This window comes from Cucumis melo, chromosome 6 (assembly GCF_025177605.1).
Source record: "Cucumis melo cultivar AY chromosome 6, USDA_Cmelo_AY_1.0, whole genome shotgun sequence".
Taxonomy (NCBI): domain Eukaryota; kingdom Viridiplantae; phylum Streptophyta; class Magnoliopsida; order Cucurbitales; family Cucurbitaceae; genus Cucumis; species Cucumis melo.
The window spans coordinates 621672-639800 of NC_066862.1; the positions used below are offsets into that span (position 1 = coordinate 621672).

The 18129-nt window shown below is 36.3% G+C and overlaps 5 protein-coding genes across 9 annotated transcripts; 2 read left to right on the forward strand and 3 right to left on the reverse strand.

Annotated features, from left to right (window-relative positions):
• Positions 1-369: 369 nt before the first annotated feature.
• On the reverse strand, positions 370-2176 carry LOC103483140 (uncharacterized). The gene is made up of 3 exons (XM_008439602.3): positions 2003-2176; positions 1610-1900; positions 370-1079 (listed from the first exon to the last, which is right to left on the reverse strand). Exons 1-3 carry the CDS (start codon positions 2108-2110, stop codon positions 492-494), a joined length of 987 nt encoding a protein of 328 aa, XP_008437824.2. The 5' UTR covers positions 2111-2176; the 3' UTR covers positions 370-491.
• Positions 2177-2847: 671 nt separating this feature from the next.
• On the forward strand, positions 2848-5673 carry LOC103483142 (40S ribosomal protein S6-like). The gene is made up of 6 exons (XM_008439606.3): positions 2848-2919; positions 3002-3066; positions 3841-3898; positions 3995-4103; positions 4466-4738; positions 5204-5673. Exons 1-6 carry the CDS (start codon positions 2914-2916, stop codon positions 5443-5445), a joined length of 753 nt encoding a protein of 250 aa, XP_008437828.2. The 5' UTR covers positions 2848-2913; the 3' UTR covers positions 5446-5673.
• A 207-nt stretch (positions 5674-5880) lies between these two features.
• Positions 5881-8908, reverse strand: LOC103483141 (pentatricopeptide repeat-containing protein At5g15010, mitochondrial). Of its 2 annotated transcripts, none has more exons than XM_008439604.3 (3): positions 8756-8908; positions 8491-8563; positions 5881-8325 (listed from the first exon to the last, which is right to left on the reverse strand). In XM_008439604.3, exon 3 carries the CDS (start codon positions 8174-8176, stop codon positions 6374-6376), a length of 1803 nt encoding a protein of 600 aa, XP_008437826.2. In that variant the 5' UTR covers positions 8177-8325; positions 8491-8563; positions 8756-8908; the 3' UTR covers positions 5881-6373. The 2 variants fall into 2 exon arrangements, with proteins under 2 accessions (XP_008437826.2, XP_016898996.2); XM_017043507.2 differs by having other exon boundaries at positions 5881-8375.
• A 149-nt stretch (positions 8909-9057) lies between these two features.
• On the forward strand, positions 9058-13815 carry LOC103483143 (heterogeneous nuclear ribonucleoprotein Q). Of its 4 annotated transcripts, none has more exons than XM_008439608.3 (9): positions 9058-9318; positions 10151-10554; positions 10650-10769; positions 10900-11040; positions 11128-11304; positions 12189-12396; positions 12804-12979; positions 13121-13206; positions 13303-13815. In XM_008439608.3, exons 2-9 carry the CDS (start codon positions 10153-10155, stop codon positions 13442-13444), a joined length of 1452 nt encoding a protein of 483 aa, XP_008437830.1. In that variant the 5' UTR covers positions 9058-9318; positions 10151-10152; the 3' UTR covers positions 13445-13815. The 4 variants fall into 4 exon arrangements, with proteins under 4 accessions (XP_008437830.1, XP_008437829.1, XP_050941785.1 ...); XM_008439607.3 differs by having other exon boundaries at positions 9060-9318; positions 10093-10554; XM_051085828.1 differs by having other exon boundaries at positions 9060-9318; positions 10650-10766.
• A 1962-nt stretch (positions 13816-15777) lies between these two features.
• Positions 15778-18109, reverse strand: LOC103483144 (3-ketoacyl-CoA synthase 1). The gene has a single exon (XM_008439610.3). The coding sequence runs from the start codon at positions 17477-17479 to the stop codon at positions 15893-15895; it is 1587 nt and encodes a 528-aa protein (XP_008437832.2). The 5' UTR covers positions 17480-18109; the 3' UTR covers positions 15778-15892.
• Positions 18110-18129: the final 20 nt, after the last annotated feature.

Sequence of the window (18129 nt, forward strand, 5' to 3'; positions counted from 1 at the left end):
AAAAAAAAAAAAAAAAAAAAAAAAAAAAAAAAAAAAAGAACTGCGAAGTTTAAGCAACTTCAAATGTGAAAGGAAAGAAATTTACGAAGTGGAGTTGAGTAATTTATGTCTGAATTATAAAAATTAGTTTATAAAATTTGGGTTGATAATATTTAACAAAGCCTTTTTTCTTTATACTTCCGTAAATCAATTAGTCTATTAAAGAAAAGTTGACATTTGCTTTGTCAAAAAAATTGTTACAAAATTTTAGAAGAAAACTAAATTATTTGCTACAAATTTGCAACTAAATAGTTATTGACCTGACAATATTTACACGATTCAATTTACTACTATCACTAAGCATCTGCTCTAAAAATATTACAAATGAGCTTGATGATGAAGCCTAATTGTTAAAGTAAAACTCTCTTGTACATTGGTTGATTGCATGAATAAATATTCACGCATCTATCGTACAGAACTCTTGAAATTCCAGCGACCCGACAACAGGGCTATCAACAAACATCCAACTTTTCAATTATTTCAAAATGCATCTGCATGTCCGCAGGCCTATCGGCAAAATAAAATTTCTCATAAACCTGCAAGTTTCCTCCACTTCTCAGAGCTTCAGATTCAAGAAAACTCGTCATTGTTTCCTTCTCATCTCGTATCCAAACTCTTCTGCGATCACACCATTGTCTTGGTGTACCATGAAGAACAAAACGGATTCCTCTCGACTCCTGAATAAGGCTGCTGGAGATTCTTTTGATTACCTCAGGGTCTGTAAGGTATGCACCATGGGTGTTCAACCCAACATCCACATAATGAATCTCTGTTATGCTTTTCAAAAAGCTATGTTCTGTAGTTGGTATGAACTGATTCTCATCAAGTTTAGAACATTCAACACCCGATTCTTGCTTAGATAGAGGTAAATTTTCATCAGCAGCTATCAAGTCTTTTGAGCCAAGTTCAGTAACTAGCTGGTTAACCACAGTACCTCCCTTGCTAAATCCAAGAATGACTGTTTCGGGGGTGCAGCCGCTCAGTGTAGGTATGGTGGTTTCCTGTGATCCTGGTTTTCCCCTGGAAACTATCTTCTTTACCTGCCAAATCCGCAACTAAGTGCATGAGTTCACCTCAAAATCGCAATCAGTCTAACATAAGCAGGGCTTAATTAGTTTAGACATACAGACTTTCGATCAAAGGTAATAGATTCGTATTTCTTAACCATAACTCAACAGGTTTTGGCATCCATAGCTTAGCTAGTCTAGATATATACACTCCCGATCAAGGGTTAGAGATTCAAATCTCTCAACCATAGTTCAGCTGGTGTAGGCATACATAGCTTAGCTAGTTTAGCCATAAACACTTTCGACCAACCAAGAGGTTAAATATTTGAATCTTTCAACCATATAGCTCATCAGGTTTAGGCATACATCACCGATAAGAGGTCATAGAGTCGAATCTTTTCTGGTTTAGCCATACGGCATTGGTCGAGAAGTGAGGTTTCAAATCTTCGTTGAGAGCAACTGAACCAGTTTCAGCATACCATTCTACTAATAAAGTAAATAGTTAGATATTCAAATAAACCACACCCTATGTTGTTGACTCAAAAGACACATTTAGACGATACCTCATTGTAGCAACTTCCCAAAAGTGAAACGGTCGACAGTGAAGCAGGAAAACCATTTGGAGTATATGATTTTGGTTCACCCCACCGATTGAGAGAAGGTATAAAATCCTGATAAATAGCAAAAGCCCCATTGAAATCAGAAGCCTCGACAACCCATGCATTGGTGGAATCTCCAAATTTCGAAACTAAAATTTCAGCTATGTTCTGTAGATTAGACAATCCCTCAATCACCGGATTGCCCGTCCCTTCGACCCGGTCCCCATTAAAGAAGATGGCGTTTGCACGAGGAACCTAACAAAACAGTACACAGTATTTCCCTCAATCTGAAAGGAAGGTGTGCAGCTTAGGGCAATTTGTGATAGTAATGCAATGGAAGAATAATTCAGAACTTACCGTCAATGTTTTAGAAGTTGGGGAAAGGCAGAGTGATACTGCAACTCTATAAAACTTGCGGCTGTTGGAACGCAATGGAACCTTCAAAATTCCATTCCAACGATCCATCGTCACCGTCAACAAGATGCTTCAATTGAATCGGCTATGGAAACTTGTGTAATTTGACATTAGACTTCCAATGAATTTGTATTATATATGTCTTTTAGATTTACAATATTCAAATATCACAAAATCTATTGAAGTTTATTACAAAAAAAAAATGATAATTTTTTTTTGTATATTTAGTTATTAATTCTAAAGTTATTATCTATTTTAATTAATTTTTTCTTAACTTAAAATTACAAATTTAGTTGATGCACTTAAGTATTTACAGTTTATTTTATTTTGTGTTCAATAGATTTAATATTTCAAAAGAAATTAAATAAGTTCTTAAATTTTAACATTGTATGTTTATAAGTCTAACGATATATTCAACATTTTAACTTATCAACTCTATTAGTAATAAAATCAAAGTTTGTATGGTAGGATACTAAACTTAATGTTGTGTTCAATAATTTTACGAACTTACATTGAATTCGTATATATATTTTTCTAATTTTTATTTTCTCTTTTACCAATTTTTAAGAATACAACTATAAAATTTTAATTGAGAGATTAAAATGGTAATTTAATTAAAGTAAGTGTTTGAGGGCAAAAATGGTATTTCAACAAATTTTAATTTATGGATTATTTGTCAAAAAAAAATTGAGAGGTTAAAATTGTAATTTAACTAAAGTAAGTGTTTGAGGGCAAAAATGGTATTTCAACAAATTGTAAGGTATTATGGAGAGATTTAAAACCCCAAAGCTTTAGGCGTAATTCACCCCTTTATTTGTTTGATATCTTCGGCCGCCACTTCTACAACCTTGAAGATGAAGGTTCAGCCCTTAAATTTCTCTTCTTCTCCACTGTTTTCTCTAGTTTTAATTCCATACTAAGTTTGAGTTTTCGTGTTTCCAGTTTAATATCGCCAATCCGACTACTGGATGCCAGAAGAAGCTCGAAATCGACGATGATCAGAAACTGTAAGATTTCAAATTCCCTTATTCTTCAATTTGTTGTCAATGTGACGAACGGTGGTGCATTAAATGTGGAGTTTGTTGTCTATCTTTAGTCGAATGTTCATATTGTTAACATTGCATAATTATATGGACACGGGGTTGGTCTAATTGAATATTGAAAAGTATATCTTTAATTCAAATACTGTGATTCTAGTTGCATAATACTACAGTAGATAAAATGGACCCATCTTGACCGGTAGAGTAGTGTTGAAATCGTTTGTTCGATATGTTTGCCGTTTAAACTTTGTAGTTACCGTTTAGTCTTGCTATATGGTATTTCGTTAAGGCCATGTTTGTTAGGGATGTTTTATATGAATTATTAGATTCACACTGCTTGAACTGAATTATTATTTTAAAAATGTTTTCGGGCTGCACCAAATGCATATTAATATTAAAAAAAACAAACGTAGTATTTCATGTTATAAACTTAATTCATTTTTGTTAAATTAAAATTTGTATTATATAATGTATTATAAATAATAGATGTTAGTATTACAAGGTTTTCAAAATCTACATCAAGTTTTGAACATTGTAAAGTTTTAATTTTTTTTTTTTAAAATTGGAATTTGGCTAAGAATTCAAATCTTTACCTCATTTAGGAAAATAGAAAACTAAATATCAAATGATTATGAAATTTTGCTTAGCTATCCCTTCTCGTTTGTTTTGTTTGTTTTCCATCATTTTAAACCTGGTATAAATTTCATCATGTACTAAAACTATCCTTTTGTCATTGTTCAGCCGTGCTTTTTTTGACAAGAGGATCTCCCAGGAGGTCACTGGAGATTCCCTCGGAGAGGTATGTGTGTGCTCTTCTATCTCCCTATCCAATAATTGAGATCTTAGTTTCTAGTTGCTGTCTCCGAGTTTACTGATTTAGGATTTTCTTTCACAGGAATTCAAGGGCTATGTTTTTAAGATTATGGGAGGTTGTGACAAGCAGGGTTTCCCAATGAAACAGGGAGTTTTGACCCCTGGTCGTGTCCGTCTCTTGCTACACAGAGGTTTGTGGGGCTGTTTATACCAATGAATGCATAGTTAGCCCATTTGATCATATTTGCGGCTTTTATTTATATCATCATTTTTCTTTCATTTATTTCAATAATGCTTAGTTTCTTACCAAAAACCTATTTGTGGCTTTTGTTATTTATTTTCATCAGATTATTGCACTATCCAAGATTACAATGCAACCGTCTAGTATATTATTACTTTCTTATCTCTTATTTGGTGTAAATTGATCTCCCGTTTTTGTAACAATGGGTGTACTTTTTTTAATCCATTGGACAGGATATTCTTTTGTAATTTCATCCAAGTTCATAGCACTATTATAACTAATGCAAGCATGTATGTTGATTTTTGTGATCAGGAACCCCTTGTTTTCGCGGTTATGGTAGGCGCAATGGAGAACGCAGAAGGAAGTCTGTGCGTGGATGCATTGTGAGCCCTGACCTTTCTGTTCTGAATCTGGTTATTGTGAAGAAGGGAGATAATGATCTTCCTGGCTTGACAGACACTGAGAAACCAAGAATGAGGGGTCCCAAGAGGGCTTCCAAGATTCGCAAACTTTTCAATTTGTCAAAGGAGGACGATGTTCGAAAGTATGTTAACACATACCGTAGATCATTCACCACAAAATCTGGTATGGTTTACGATTCCTTTTTGTGGTTGGACTTATGATAAATAATTAAGGAATTATTTGGATTAACGTTCTAAATGCTGCTGAAAGACAGTCGAAAACATTTTGGCAAGTACTTGGAAAAACAATCCAAAAACACTTTTTTCTTCACTTTGAAATACTTTTTTCAACTGTGCCTTATGCAAGAACTAGTTGAGGTTTAATACTTTTCTCAAGTTGGATTATTGGATGGATGTATTCCTGCTTTGTATTTTCCAACGTCTCTAGATGAACTGAACCTTCGTTAGACGTTGGATGGATTACATTGTTCTCAAATTGCTCCTGGTTGAACATCCAAGTGGATTGTGCCTTGTAACTGGACTAATCTCCCAGTTTAATTTTGGCTACTAATAGAATTTTATTTTATGCAAATTGGTTTTTCAGTTCCATATATTATGATTCGTTTATGATGATTTATCTGATTGGCAGGCAAAAAGGTTAGCAAAGCTCCCAAGATTCAGAGGTTGGTTACTCCACTGACCCTGCAGAGGAAGCGAGGAAGAATTGCTGAGAAAAAGAAGAGAATTGCGAAGGCCAAGTCTGAGGCTGCCGAGTATCAGAAGCTCCTGGCCTCTAGGTTGAAGGAGCAAAGAGAACGTCGCAGCGAGAGTTTAGCAAAGAAGAGATCCAGACTCTCTGCTGCTTCAAAGCCATCCATTGCTGCTGCTTAGTTTTGCTTGCATTGTTGGTGTCAGTGTTCTATTATCTTTATATTTGCCATTTTTTTTCTTTCAAGAGTGTATTTTTTGCGGCCGCTTAATATGAGATCTGGAACGTTTTGGTAGTTTTGATGTTTGTTAGTCCACATTTTCTTCTTCCCTTTGTTTATGGATTCATGCAAACTGTAAATTGTTGTTTCTCACCATAAATAGAGATTAGAATCTCCAGCATTTTGCAAAGCCGAGAGGATTTCCTCCATTTCAGTTGTATTCACTTATTGACAGTTACTTATTGATATACTTGATTGAGGGGATATGAGTCCTTAACAACAACTAAACAACTAAATGTTAGCCATATCTGATATAAAAAAAATTATAACTACCAAAGTTATTGCATAACACTATAAGTTAATAGCTCCTGCTTGGTGGCAGAACAAATGAAGAAAGTGAAATCAAACCTAAACCCTTGGAGTAGGATATTTGTGCTTACAAGAACACTGAACCCTGGATAAAAATCAAATTAATTTGTTGTTCCATAGTCCTCTCCACACCAAAGAATAGTATTGTGGCTTAGGACTCTTGTTACAGGCATAACAACTCATTTATAATATGTTTGAAATGACTTCCTAAAGTATTTAAGCAGTTAAACTGAAGGTTGCATAATTTACCATTGACAGTCCTTGGCAGTTTTCTTTTCTTAATCCGATAACATGATAACATCTTTTACCATCGCAATTCTCTTTTCCAATTTCAATAGCATGTGAAGTTGTGGATTAGAATCTCCGGCCTCTTAGATCGAGGGTATTGCGTAAAATGGTTTAAAAGATGGCATAACGAAGGAAAAGGACCACTGTGAGATGACAAAACAAAAGTCATCACTCTAAGGACCTAACAAACCATTTGAACCTCTAGATTGATGGGCTAAGATAGACTCAAAACTCTACTGCCTCCAGAATGAGAAACCACGATCTCTTGAACCCTTTATAATCTCAGGTTGTCGGTGAAAATCCTTTTCGGGGAACAATCTGGAGTTTTTGCCTTCCCCAGAACAATCTGATGGGTTCTCTTGAAACATTGACCTACCAGCAAGCCAAGCTTGTAGTACCTCATCTATCTTTGGTTCAGGAAGTAACTCTTTTTCCTTCATTTCCAAATAGTATTTATGTGCATCTTCTAGTTTTCCATTCAAGAAGAGACCATGTATTAAGACAATATAAGAGCTTCGATCAGGACTAATTCCATTTTCACTCATTTCATGCCATATTCTGGAAACGTTATCAAGCTGGCGCCATCGGCAAAACTTTCTGATCAACATTATGTAGGTGTCAGCAGTTGGATTGCACCCCATTGTTCTCATCTTCTTCAATAGCTCAAATATTTCTTCCTCTGTTCTCAGGAATCTTAAGAAGGCATGATAAGTTTGAATTGTTGGGCAGAGGCCTCGCTGCAAAATCTCCTCAAAAACCGCTCTAGCTTCATCAAATCTCCTGGCCTTGCATAAAGGTTTGATAACTGAGTTATAAGTAACAACATTTGGAATAATACCCTTCTCTTCCATTGTTTTTATGAGATCAGCCGCTTCTTTCAGACACCTACCTTTTGCAAGAGAGTGAATGACTGCATTGTACACTTTCCTATCAGGGTCAATTTTCATTCGCTTCATATCTTCAAAAAGCTTGAGCACCTTATGAAGGTTGCGAACTTTTGAATAACAAGAAATGGAGCTTGCATATGAGATAGCATCATGACTGATACCTCTCCGTGTCATCTCCTTCCAAACTCTCTCGGTGTCACGAAGACTCCCAATTATACACCATCCATTGAGGATAATATTGAAACTCTTTGTGTTAAATGGGAACACATCTTTGTTGCAAAACAGCAAATATTCAGCATCTTTCACATTTTTGTATCGGCAGAGGGCAGAGAGAAGGCTTTGAAATTCCTCTAGTCCAATGTTAAATCCGAATCTTTTATGAGCATGGAATGTATTTATAGCTTTTGCAACATCATGAACAGCACAGTATCTCCTAATCATGATTAGAAGGGTTTGAGGTGTCACTAGCGAAGAGCCTGCCGTCCCTCCTCTCATCTCATCAATCAAGGCCCATGCCGTATCAAACTTTCTCATTTTCCCAAGAATTGAAATCATTGAATGATATTCACGTACAGAGTGGGCATAGCCAGGCTGCTTACCAGCCCAAACAAAAAATGTGAAAGCTGCTTCCCAATCATTACGGATTCGAGAAAGTACTGCTACTACCAACTCTCCTGAGACCTTAATAAAGCAATGCTCAAGCTTATTTTTCACTTCAATTCGATTTACATTCCTGAACCCACGAAATATATCCATAATGGCATCAACATCTTTTATCACACACTCGTCATTGATGTCCATGTCCTCTTCTTCACATTCTTCTAGATTATCATGATCATCGCCACTCTCATGATCATTATCGGCAGCATAGTGACAAGATTCTTCCGGAGTTGCATTCAAAATATCGTGGTTTGAGCTTGAAGAAACATAAGAATGAGAACAAAAGCCAAATGAGAAGAAATTCCCAATATTGGAGTTCGGTACAGTGGCAGCGTCAACAGTATGAATGCGCGTAGGCCACGAACTAAAACCAGAGGCCATGGTAACACTGGTAAGAGCTCTGAGATTGACATGGTAGGCGTATTTAATAGAAGACCAACTGAAATACGTACGACCCAGAAGCGAGAATGCACACAACTTCGATCTCATTCTTCCATCCAACGTAGTTAGCTAGAAACAATCCGCAAAAAATCAGGTCATACTTTCCACATCGTGTGGAAAAAGTTAGGAGCTCCAAGTGTTTGTTGAATGTTCTGAGAGAAAACAAGACAGAGCTGACAGAATTCGAGTTGTACGGGCTGACAACCACAGTCGGAAGATTAAAACGATCAGAGTGAAAAACACCCACCTAGATGGGAGTAATATCAAACAGAATAACAAATAATGATCAGAATCAAATAGCAAAAGACAAAGCCAGAAAGGAATATGGGCAAAAACCCAAAACACTATTGAAAAACACATACCTGAATGGAGTAATATCAGACAGAAAGACAAATAAGTAGGATAAATCTCGCCAACGTGCGCATCGGGAGGCAGCTAAAGAAACCAAAAGCCATAAAAGAAGGAAAATACATAACACTATTAGCAATTCGAGCTGAAAAGGAGAAAGAAATCAAACGAACCAATAGCACATCTGAACACCCTATGGGACTGAAAAATGAAGACCCCAAGTAATAAAATAGGGAAAAAAGGCGAAAGAAGTCATAGTAGGAGCCTTGAAAGCCATACCAGTGAAGTGAAGGATTCGGAAGGTACAATGGTTGTGAGGGAATCCTTTTGTTTTCTGTATCTGGGTTGATTTCCTTTGGTTCGCTTGGGGGGAACCTCTTAGGGAAATGTCTGAAAAGCCCTTTCCTAAAAAAATTATATATTTATTTTCATGCATTTGGAAATTGGAGGGTAGCTTTAGAAACAAATAATCGAATAGCTATTTTTGGTATAAAAAGGGCTTTTCGGACATTTCGCCGCACAAACCCGGCAACGGAGAAGAGAGAAAATATTCGCGAGGGAAGAAGACGACGACGTTTAAGTAGATAGAAGATTCGGCTTCCAATTTAGCCCATCCGCCTTCAAGCCCTCGTCGTTTCAGCCCAGAGAGGCTTCGTCTTCTGCACACAAAGGCCCGAATCGAAATAACTCATTCTAAGATATCTTAACGCACCTCTGATTCTCCCCTTCTCTCTGAGGTTCCCAAGCGAACCAAAGGAAATCAACCCAGATACAGAAAACAAAAGGATTCGCTCACAACCAATATTCCAATTCTTGTACCTTCCGAATCCTTCACTTCACTGGTATGGCTTTCAAGGCTCCTACTGTGACTTCTTTCGCCTTTCTCCCTATTTCATTACCTGGGTTCTTCACTTTTCAGTCCCTTAAGGTGTCTAGATGTGATATTGATCGAATTGTTTATAGTGGTGTGTTTTCCTTATGGTTTTTGGTTTCTTTAGCTGCCACCCAATGCGCATGTTGGCGAGATTTATCCTGCTTATTTGTGTTTAGGTCTCATACCACTCCCATTTAGGTTTGTTTTCTTCAATAGGATGTTAGATTTTTGCAATCCCCATTCGTTTCTCGCTTTGTCTGTTGCTATTTGATTATGGGTCTCGTTTATTGGAAAACTGAGGTGTTTCATTTTCGTTGTATTCTGTCTGTCGCATATTGGGGGCTGTGTTTTGTTTATTATGTACCTTGGGATCGGATGTCTTTGAAACGAACCACACTAGTTGATGAAACACGAGTCAGGCTTATGTGCCGATGGATTTTATTTTGTAATTCTGTGGGCAGACATCGTATTTTATCTCCTCTGCTCCTTCGTTTGAGTTTTTAGAATTTCACCATCTTAGAGAAAGTGTTTTACTTTAAAAATTCTTAATTCCGCTGATTCTTATCCATATAATCTAAATTGAACTCCTACTGATGTTGTTTCTATGTATATTCAATGAAATGAAATGGGCATATTTTCATTCTGATATTTATTTATTTATTTATTTTATTCATTTACCTTTTACTAGTTACTGATGCACTCTAGCCATATTTATAATGTAAATGCATTCACTATATTACAGGTGATTTTGTGCTTATCAAATTTGTTTGTTGAATGACACTATCTGTGGCGTGAAGCAGTCATGGCAGATGCTTCAGAAGTTGAGGAGCGGGTGGATCTTGAAGAGGACAATTACATGGAAGAGATGGATGATGATGTAGAGGAACATGTAGATGAGGACGGAGTAGATAGGAGAGCTGGTGAACTTCCGGAAGAGGATGTTGAAGAAGTAAGCGAAGAGCCTCAAGTTGGGACCGACACAGAAGATAAATTTTCAGGAGATGGTAGAAACAACTTATCCGTAGAATCTATAGAAAATAGAGAAAAGTCGGCTTCTTTATTAGATGAAGATGAACTTGAGAAGCATGCTCAGCTTCTTGCCCTTCCTCCTCATGGATCTGAAGTTTTTATTGGTGGACTTTCACGTGATGTCTTAGAAGAAGATTTGAGAGAGATGTGTGAATCCCTAGGAGAAATATTTGAGGTCTGCAGTTTTTATTCTCTCTCGTGCTCTTTCTTTCTTCCTTTCTTTGGACCTTTGATTTTAGAGGTACGTTCTGTAACACAATTGTTTTGCAGATAAGGATAATAAAAGACAAAGATTCTGGTGAAAGCAAAGGTTATGCTTTTATAGCGTTTAAAACCAAAGAGGCAGCACAAAAGGCTATAGAGGATTTGCATGGTAAAGAAGTCAAGGTAGTTGTGGGATTCCTCAAGACTTTGATGTCCTTGTTACTTTATTATGTTTCAAAAGCATCAAAGATGCTCTTTTTCACATCTCCATCATTGATAATTTAAAATTGATTTTAGTTCGTCCTTCACACTACAGGGTAAAACGATAAGGTGTTCTCTGTCAGATTCTAAACACAGACTATTTATTGGTAATGTCCCAAAAAGTTGGACAGATGATGAGTTTAGGAGACTTATAGAAGGGGTTGGCCCTGGAGTTGAAAACATTGAGCTTATTAAGGTGGAGTTGCAAATTTGTACATCTTCTTTTCTAGAAATCAATGGTTATCGAGGCTTTATGTGCTTTCTTCTGTATAACCTATTGCAGGATCCTCAGAACCCAAATCGAAATCGTGGATTTGCATTTGTTCTGTATTATAACAATGCATGTGCTGATTATTCAAGGCAGAAAATGTCGAGTGCAAATTTTAAGCTGGATGGAAATTCTCCAACTGTTAGTTGGGCTGATCCAAAAAGTATGCCTGATAACACTGCTGCTGCTCAGGTAATCAAGTTATCATGACTGGAGAAAATTATACGTGATCTGAATGGCATCTTCAAGTTCCTTGAGATTTTATATCAACTGGAATTCTGTTAAAAACTGTGGTACTAAGGTTAAAAGAGTAAACCAAAACTGTTAATGGGCAGAGAAAAGTCATGCTTCGTGCTGTTTTGTTTTTTCAATTTCAATTACCAAGCAAGGCAACCGGATTTGAAATATTCGAGCCACAAAAATATATTGATTGACCAACTGAACTTTGAGCAAGTAAATGTGGTTACAAAGAGATGCTCATCATGGTGATTTTGAAGGAAATTGCCTAAATTTCTCTTTGAACCAAGCTGCACCTCACTAATCCTAGTACAAAACCCTGACAGAATAGTCTGCTGCACCTCACTAATCCTAGTTGGCCACTGACAAGCTTTAGTGAATTGTAACTATTATTTTTAACAAACCATTAGTCTGTCTACTCTTATGCCATAGTTAAATGAAGTAAAGAAAGGAAAACCTAATCATAAAGCTTTTGGTTCTCCTTTGTTCAACCTTCTCACCTATGCATGCTCCTGCTCCCCCACAACAACTAATAAGGAATACTGAAATAAAGCTGAAGATGAAATAGAAATAGTTATATGGTCTTGAACATTCTTTCATTTCTCTCCATGAAATAGTTATATGACTGTCTATTGAGGTGTACTTGAAAGAATTGAATTATAATATGAAATATAATTTAGTCTTCATTACAGGAAGATATTTAAAAGCACGTAATAGTTTGAGTACTACATTGTAATTGGTGAAGTCTATAAAGGCTTGTTTTGTTTTGACATTGATTTCCTGGTTTTATTTATTTGTGCCAGTAAGTTTTTGTTGATCTACAACATTATGGATTGCAGGTGAAGGCTCTTTATGTGAAAAACATACCTGAGAATACTACTACTGAGCAACTGAAAGAATTGTTTCAGCAGCATGGGGAAGTGACAAAAGTGAATATGCCACCTGGCAAAGCTGGGAGTAGTAAACGGGATTTTGCATTCATCCATTATGCTGAGAGGTCAAGTGCATTGAAGGCTGTTAAAGAGACAGAGAAATATGAAATTGAAGGTTTAGTTTTTATATTCTCGGAGATTTATATTTTATATCTCAAATGAACAATAACATTCCCTTTTCTTTACGAAAAACGATAAAACATATTTTGGCTTTTATTTCTACTCGTTGATGTGCACATGCATAAACAAATTAGGCTGCAGACTTTTCAGTGAGCCACTCTTTTTCTGAATTGGACGATCTGTTCAACTTATGTATGTAATTTCAGTTACAGCATATCCTCAACATTTAAAAGTAAAGTAGGAAGAATCACCAGTGTCAAGTTGTCTAAACAGATCTGTTGTATTTGACAATGTTCTATAAAGAAAAAAAGTGATGATAAAAGGGACCCAGAAGTGCTTTGTTTGAACTTTTTTCTTGCAATTGCAACCCAAAGTATAATCTTCAGAGATTTTAATCTGCAGGCCAACTTTTGGAGGTTGTTCTTGCAAAGCCTCAAAGTGATAAAAAATCAGATGGGGCCTATTCCCATATATCTGGAAGTTATCCCAACCATCTTCTTCATGGTGGATACGGTGGTTATGGTGGAAACCCATATGGTTCCATTGGTGGGTATGGTGTTACTGCTGGCTTCCATCAGGTAATTTTTTTCTTTCTTATCTAAAAAAATTATATTGCACCATCTCGGTTAGGTGCATCTCCCAAAGTGAAAAGAAAAGAAATGAAATATCATCTTTTTTCCTCCACATTAGTCTCATGGATTTTTTTTTTCATGCAACAGCCAATGATTTATGGTAGGGGACCAATGCCAGCCGGAATGCAGATGGTACCAATGGTTTTACCAGATGGTCGAATTGGTTATGTTCTGTAAGATATCACCCTTACATGGTTTGAAGTCCATTATATATATATAAATATATATATATAATTGTAAATTGTATATATTGTCACTTATGAATGCAGTCAGCAACCTGGAGTACCAATGCCCCCTTCTCGATCTCGAAGAAGTGAGAGGAGCAATGGATCAGGTGGAACAATGGGTCGTTCAGGAGGTAGTAGCAGTAGTGATGATGTCAACCGTGGCAGAAGGTATCGACCCTATTAATTATAAAGAACTGAAGACAATGGGTCCTTAGGCTAAATCACAGGAAATAACAAGATCCCCACTCAGAAACAGAATGTAAAAGAAACTGAACATAAGAGAGAGCTGAGAGGTTTTGAATGACTGAGAAAAGATTGCATTGAGATCCTTTTTCAGGATAAATTGGAGGATGATTTGCTTTTGTGGCAATTCTTATTAACATAGAGTTAAACAAAGAACTTATGTGTACCAAAGCGATGCAGTTGAAAAGTTCTGCTCAAATTTTAAATCTTCTGTTCTCTCTCCTATTGTTCTTGGTGTTCTTTCCAAGGTGGAAATGATGTGTAATCATTGGTGAAGGATAACTTCATTTTTGTTCAATTGTCTTTTGTTAATCTGCGTTGGTTATATTTCTTGCCTGTGGAAGAGTGAACTTATTTATTCCTAAGTTTTAGTTAGATGCTAAGAGAGATTGAGAGGAAAAATAATAGGCTACGGTATGAATTTGCTTGTAGATCATTACAAGTGTTTTAGCCTCTTGTTTCTTGTGGTTTAGAACATTTTGGATGTAACTATGCTCTCAAATATGTTCAAAATAAATTTTATATTTTATGTTACATATTTAAATGCAATTTTGTTTTAATTAACATTGTTTCTGAAGAATTCAAAATATGGTTCTTAATAATTTAAAATTAAGTTTGATGGTATGATAATCAATTCTAGAGTATTCTGTGAAATCAATATTATTCTAATCAACTCATGGTCTTAGAAAAACAAGAACGCTTTTATTTTAATGTGTGAGATAAATGAATAAATCTAACTTTAAGAACCAATAATACACGTATTTAATTAAATTATGTTCTAACATGAAATGTTTTTATTTATTTGTTTGAGCTCATTTTAATAAACCCATTTAATGGGTAGCTGTCATTTTTAAACTGCTTTATTGAGTTAGTCCCACAACCAGATATAGGTAAAGACATCACATACTATATTTATATTTAGGTATTAGGTAGAGGTTTGTGTTTATTAAAACTTCGATATCAAAACAAAACAAAACTACAAAGACGTCGAAATGCATCACATTTGTCTTTACTTGGATTCTAACAAAGTTTTAAAGAAACAAGAAAAAAAAAAAATGATTATCGGAAACAAACTATAAAATCATAATGAAATAGTTTAACTCAAAATATTTATTTATAGTTATAAATATTAGAGTCGTAAAAGACATAAAACTAACTATTTATTTTTATCAAGATAGAAAATAGAACGATTTGAACCTATTAATATAAACCTGAAATAAGTTCCAAGATGATTTATTGAGGAAGAGTCTAAGAGAGGTTTAGATGTAGCAATCAATTAATTTGACTAAATTGTTGATAGAAAATAAATCACATGTCAAGACCCACCCTCACCCATCATTAAAATTGTAGGCAAGCTATATGGTTTTTAGATCTTCTATGAAAATAATGCAGAAGTTTTTAATTGATTCTTATTTAGAGATTTGGTGAGTTGTGCCCAAATCGGTTGTAAAAGGTTTTATTTCTTATCAAAGGTAGAAGACAACATTTAGTTTGCTACAAGGAAAATACTCTTATGTAACTCGTTTAAGTATCTAATTACAAATTGTAATGTAATAATCTTTAATTTACAAATATTGTATCCTTATTATAATGAATAAATTTAGGCATGTGAAGATGGATGAACAAAATATATTTAAAGATTATTTTGATGGGTGAATTCAATAACTTTAGAGTGAGAAAGATTTAGATTTAATGGGAAGTTTGTATGTAAAATCATATTCTTATTTTGTAGTGTTTGTTCTGTTCTGTATTTCCAAAATAAAAATAATATGAAGTTTTTTTTCAATAGATAGAGAATCAGGTGCAATGCAATAATACAAAACTAGTGGATTGATGTTATATTGAAATCAGATGAAGTGTACAAATACATAAAATAACCATCTAATCAAATATAATTGAATCATACAAACCTTATATTTTATTTTTTAAGTATAATTACTTAGGGTGGGACGGTTTGTTCCACTAACTTCTTAAGTTGGGTTGAAGTTTATATAATAACTCGATCTTTCTTTCCCAATTCTTAATATTTATTATAAAATTATATCTTAATCTATGAACGAATTTCAAAATCCAACTAATGCAAAATTGAATTTAGCCGATAATGTGGAAAGATGGTTATATAATAACCTAAAACATTTGATTTTTAAGCATTTATTTTTTTAATATATAATTACTCAAACACTTTCTTGACGTTTGTTTGTTTGTTTTTTTTTTTTAATAGAAAAAAGAGAAATAAATAAAATAAACGGATTAAAAAAAAAAAGGAAACAAAAATAAATAAACTTAAATATTTTGATTTTGTTTTTGTTTAAAAGAGAGGACCCACATTCGTTCATAATATCCAACGTGGATATGTTGGTGGAGAAGTGTTTGCATTACGACGCTATGATTATTCAACAGGAACCTTCACCGGAAAGTTATCGATTGAATCGATCCATGGGTTAACTCGGTCGCACTCGGTCGCCGGAATTTCTCTCAGCGCCTTCCAAACTGCGCTGTTACACTTGAATCCGGCTCCGAAAGCTACCTGCCAGATACGGTGGCCTTTTGTGACGCGATTCTTTGCTTCTGTGTATGCCAATTCGTACCACAAGGAACTACTCGATGTGTTTCCAAATCGGTACAGCGTCATCCTCGAGGGTTCCATGTGCCATTCACTCAGTTGGAGGTTCTTCTGCAGAGCGTCCAGCACCGCTCTTCCGCCGGCATGGATACAGAAATGCTCGAATGCGAGCTTAAAATCTGGTACGTACGGTTTCACCTTTGCTTTCAGTACTTTCTTTTTCAACATAGAGACGAAGAAGGCGAATTGCTCTGAAAATGGTAGTACCAAAGGGCCTAGAGTCGTGATGTTCGTCTTTAATGTTTCACTTGCTACCGCCATTAATTCGCGCGCGAGTGAAACTCCAATTTTCCCCTCCTCGTCCTCTTTCTGATAAACGCAATTATAGCTTTCGTCGTCAGCTCCTTTGTGAGTCCGAATCGTGTGAATCAACTCGTATTTTGAGCGGGATCGATCCGTGTGCTTGTTTGATAACAGCACGGCGGCTCCTCCCATCCGAAACAGACAATTGCTGATCAGCATCGAGCGATCGTTACCAAAGTACCAATTTAGGGTTATACTTTCGGTGCTCACAACTACGGCGTACGTGTTGGGGTTAGCGTTGAGAAGGTCCTTAGCAAGCGTAATCGAGATAGGGCTTGCGCTACATCCCATTCCACTGAGATTGTAGGCTTTAACGTCGGTTCGAAGCTTGTAGTGGTTCACAATCATGGCGGACAGCGATGGTATGGGGTTGAATAAGCTGCAATTAACGATTAGAATTCCTATTTCACTCGGGTCCAAGCCGGTTTTCTCGAAGAGAGCATCGAGTGCGCCGAACATTACAGTCTCCGCTTCGAAGCGTGCTTCGTCAAGACACAAATTCGGCGGCCGAGAAGTAATTCCTCTCGACAAGTAGGTTTCGTCGCCAAGACCGGCTCGTTTTGCTACTTTCGACATAAACTTAAGGGCATCCTCTTGAAAGGCACCGCTCTCTGCACTCATTTCCAGGAAGCTGTCCACCGTCATCTTCCTCACGTCCGCTGGTTTGTGACAGGCAAACTCTACCAGATAAACCGGCGTGGATCGCTTGGAACAGTAGAAGCCGAGGAGAAATATCGACAGCAAACCGGCTATGGCCGTAGTTGCATCAATCTCATATTGTAATCTTGTGGTCGGCAGTAACTCAGATACCCGGAAGAGTTTGAAACCGGAAAGTTGAATAGCGAGGGAAATAAACAGAGGCAAAATGACAAGGAACATAAGAGTAGTGGCAGAGTTGGATGAGTACCCATATCCCAATTTTACATATTTAAGCTTGACTGACTGTAGAAAGTCCGGCAACCGTTGCCGGATTCTGATAAGGATGGAAGAGGAGTCCTTAAGCTCCATTTCTGCCGTTAATCTCTCTGTATCCATCTCTATGCTCTCCATATACGTCTTGCTAATTTCTCTGTGATAGTCTTTGTGCAGCACTCTCTCAAATCTCACCCTTGTTGAAGAAAACTATGTACACCAGCTTATATAAACACAAGGAGGCCATTTTCAGAGAAGAAGAGGGATAGAGGAAGAAATTAATGAAGGCAAAGACTTTCACCCTTTCAAACTTCCAGATGGTTGGGTAGTGAGAAACACAGAGAGAGAGAGAGAGAGAGAGAGAGAGAGAGAGAGAGACAAAGAGGTAGAGAGGGTTTGGCACCTGGCGGCACCAAGCAAGAATAGATATAAAGAATAGAAGAAGAGTGAAGGGAAAGAAGGAAGGAAGGAGAGGGTGTGCAGAAAATAAATGGGAGTAGTTCCAAGAATGGTGAGATAGCTCAACAACCACACACCTCTGCAAGTAAGTTGGAGAGAAAGACCTTTCTAATAAGGAACTTAATTAATGGAGAAATCCTTTTCAAATTGTAGTGGTTTTGAGATTGGTAGTTAGATATTTATTTGCATATCTTCTTTAATGACATCTCTCTCCGTGCTCTTATGGTTAGCTAAGCAGCCCTCATTTGGATTGGATAAATGTTTATCTCCATGCTAAACAGAATTCCATGTCCGACTTAGTTCTTCCATCTAGCTTTTGCTTCTTCTTC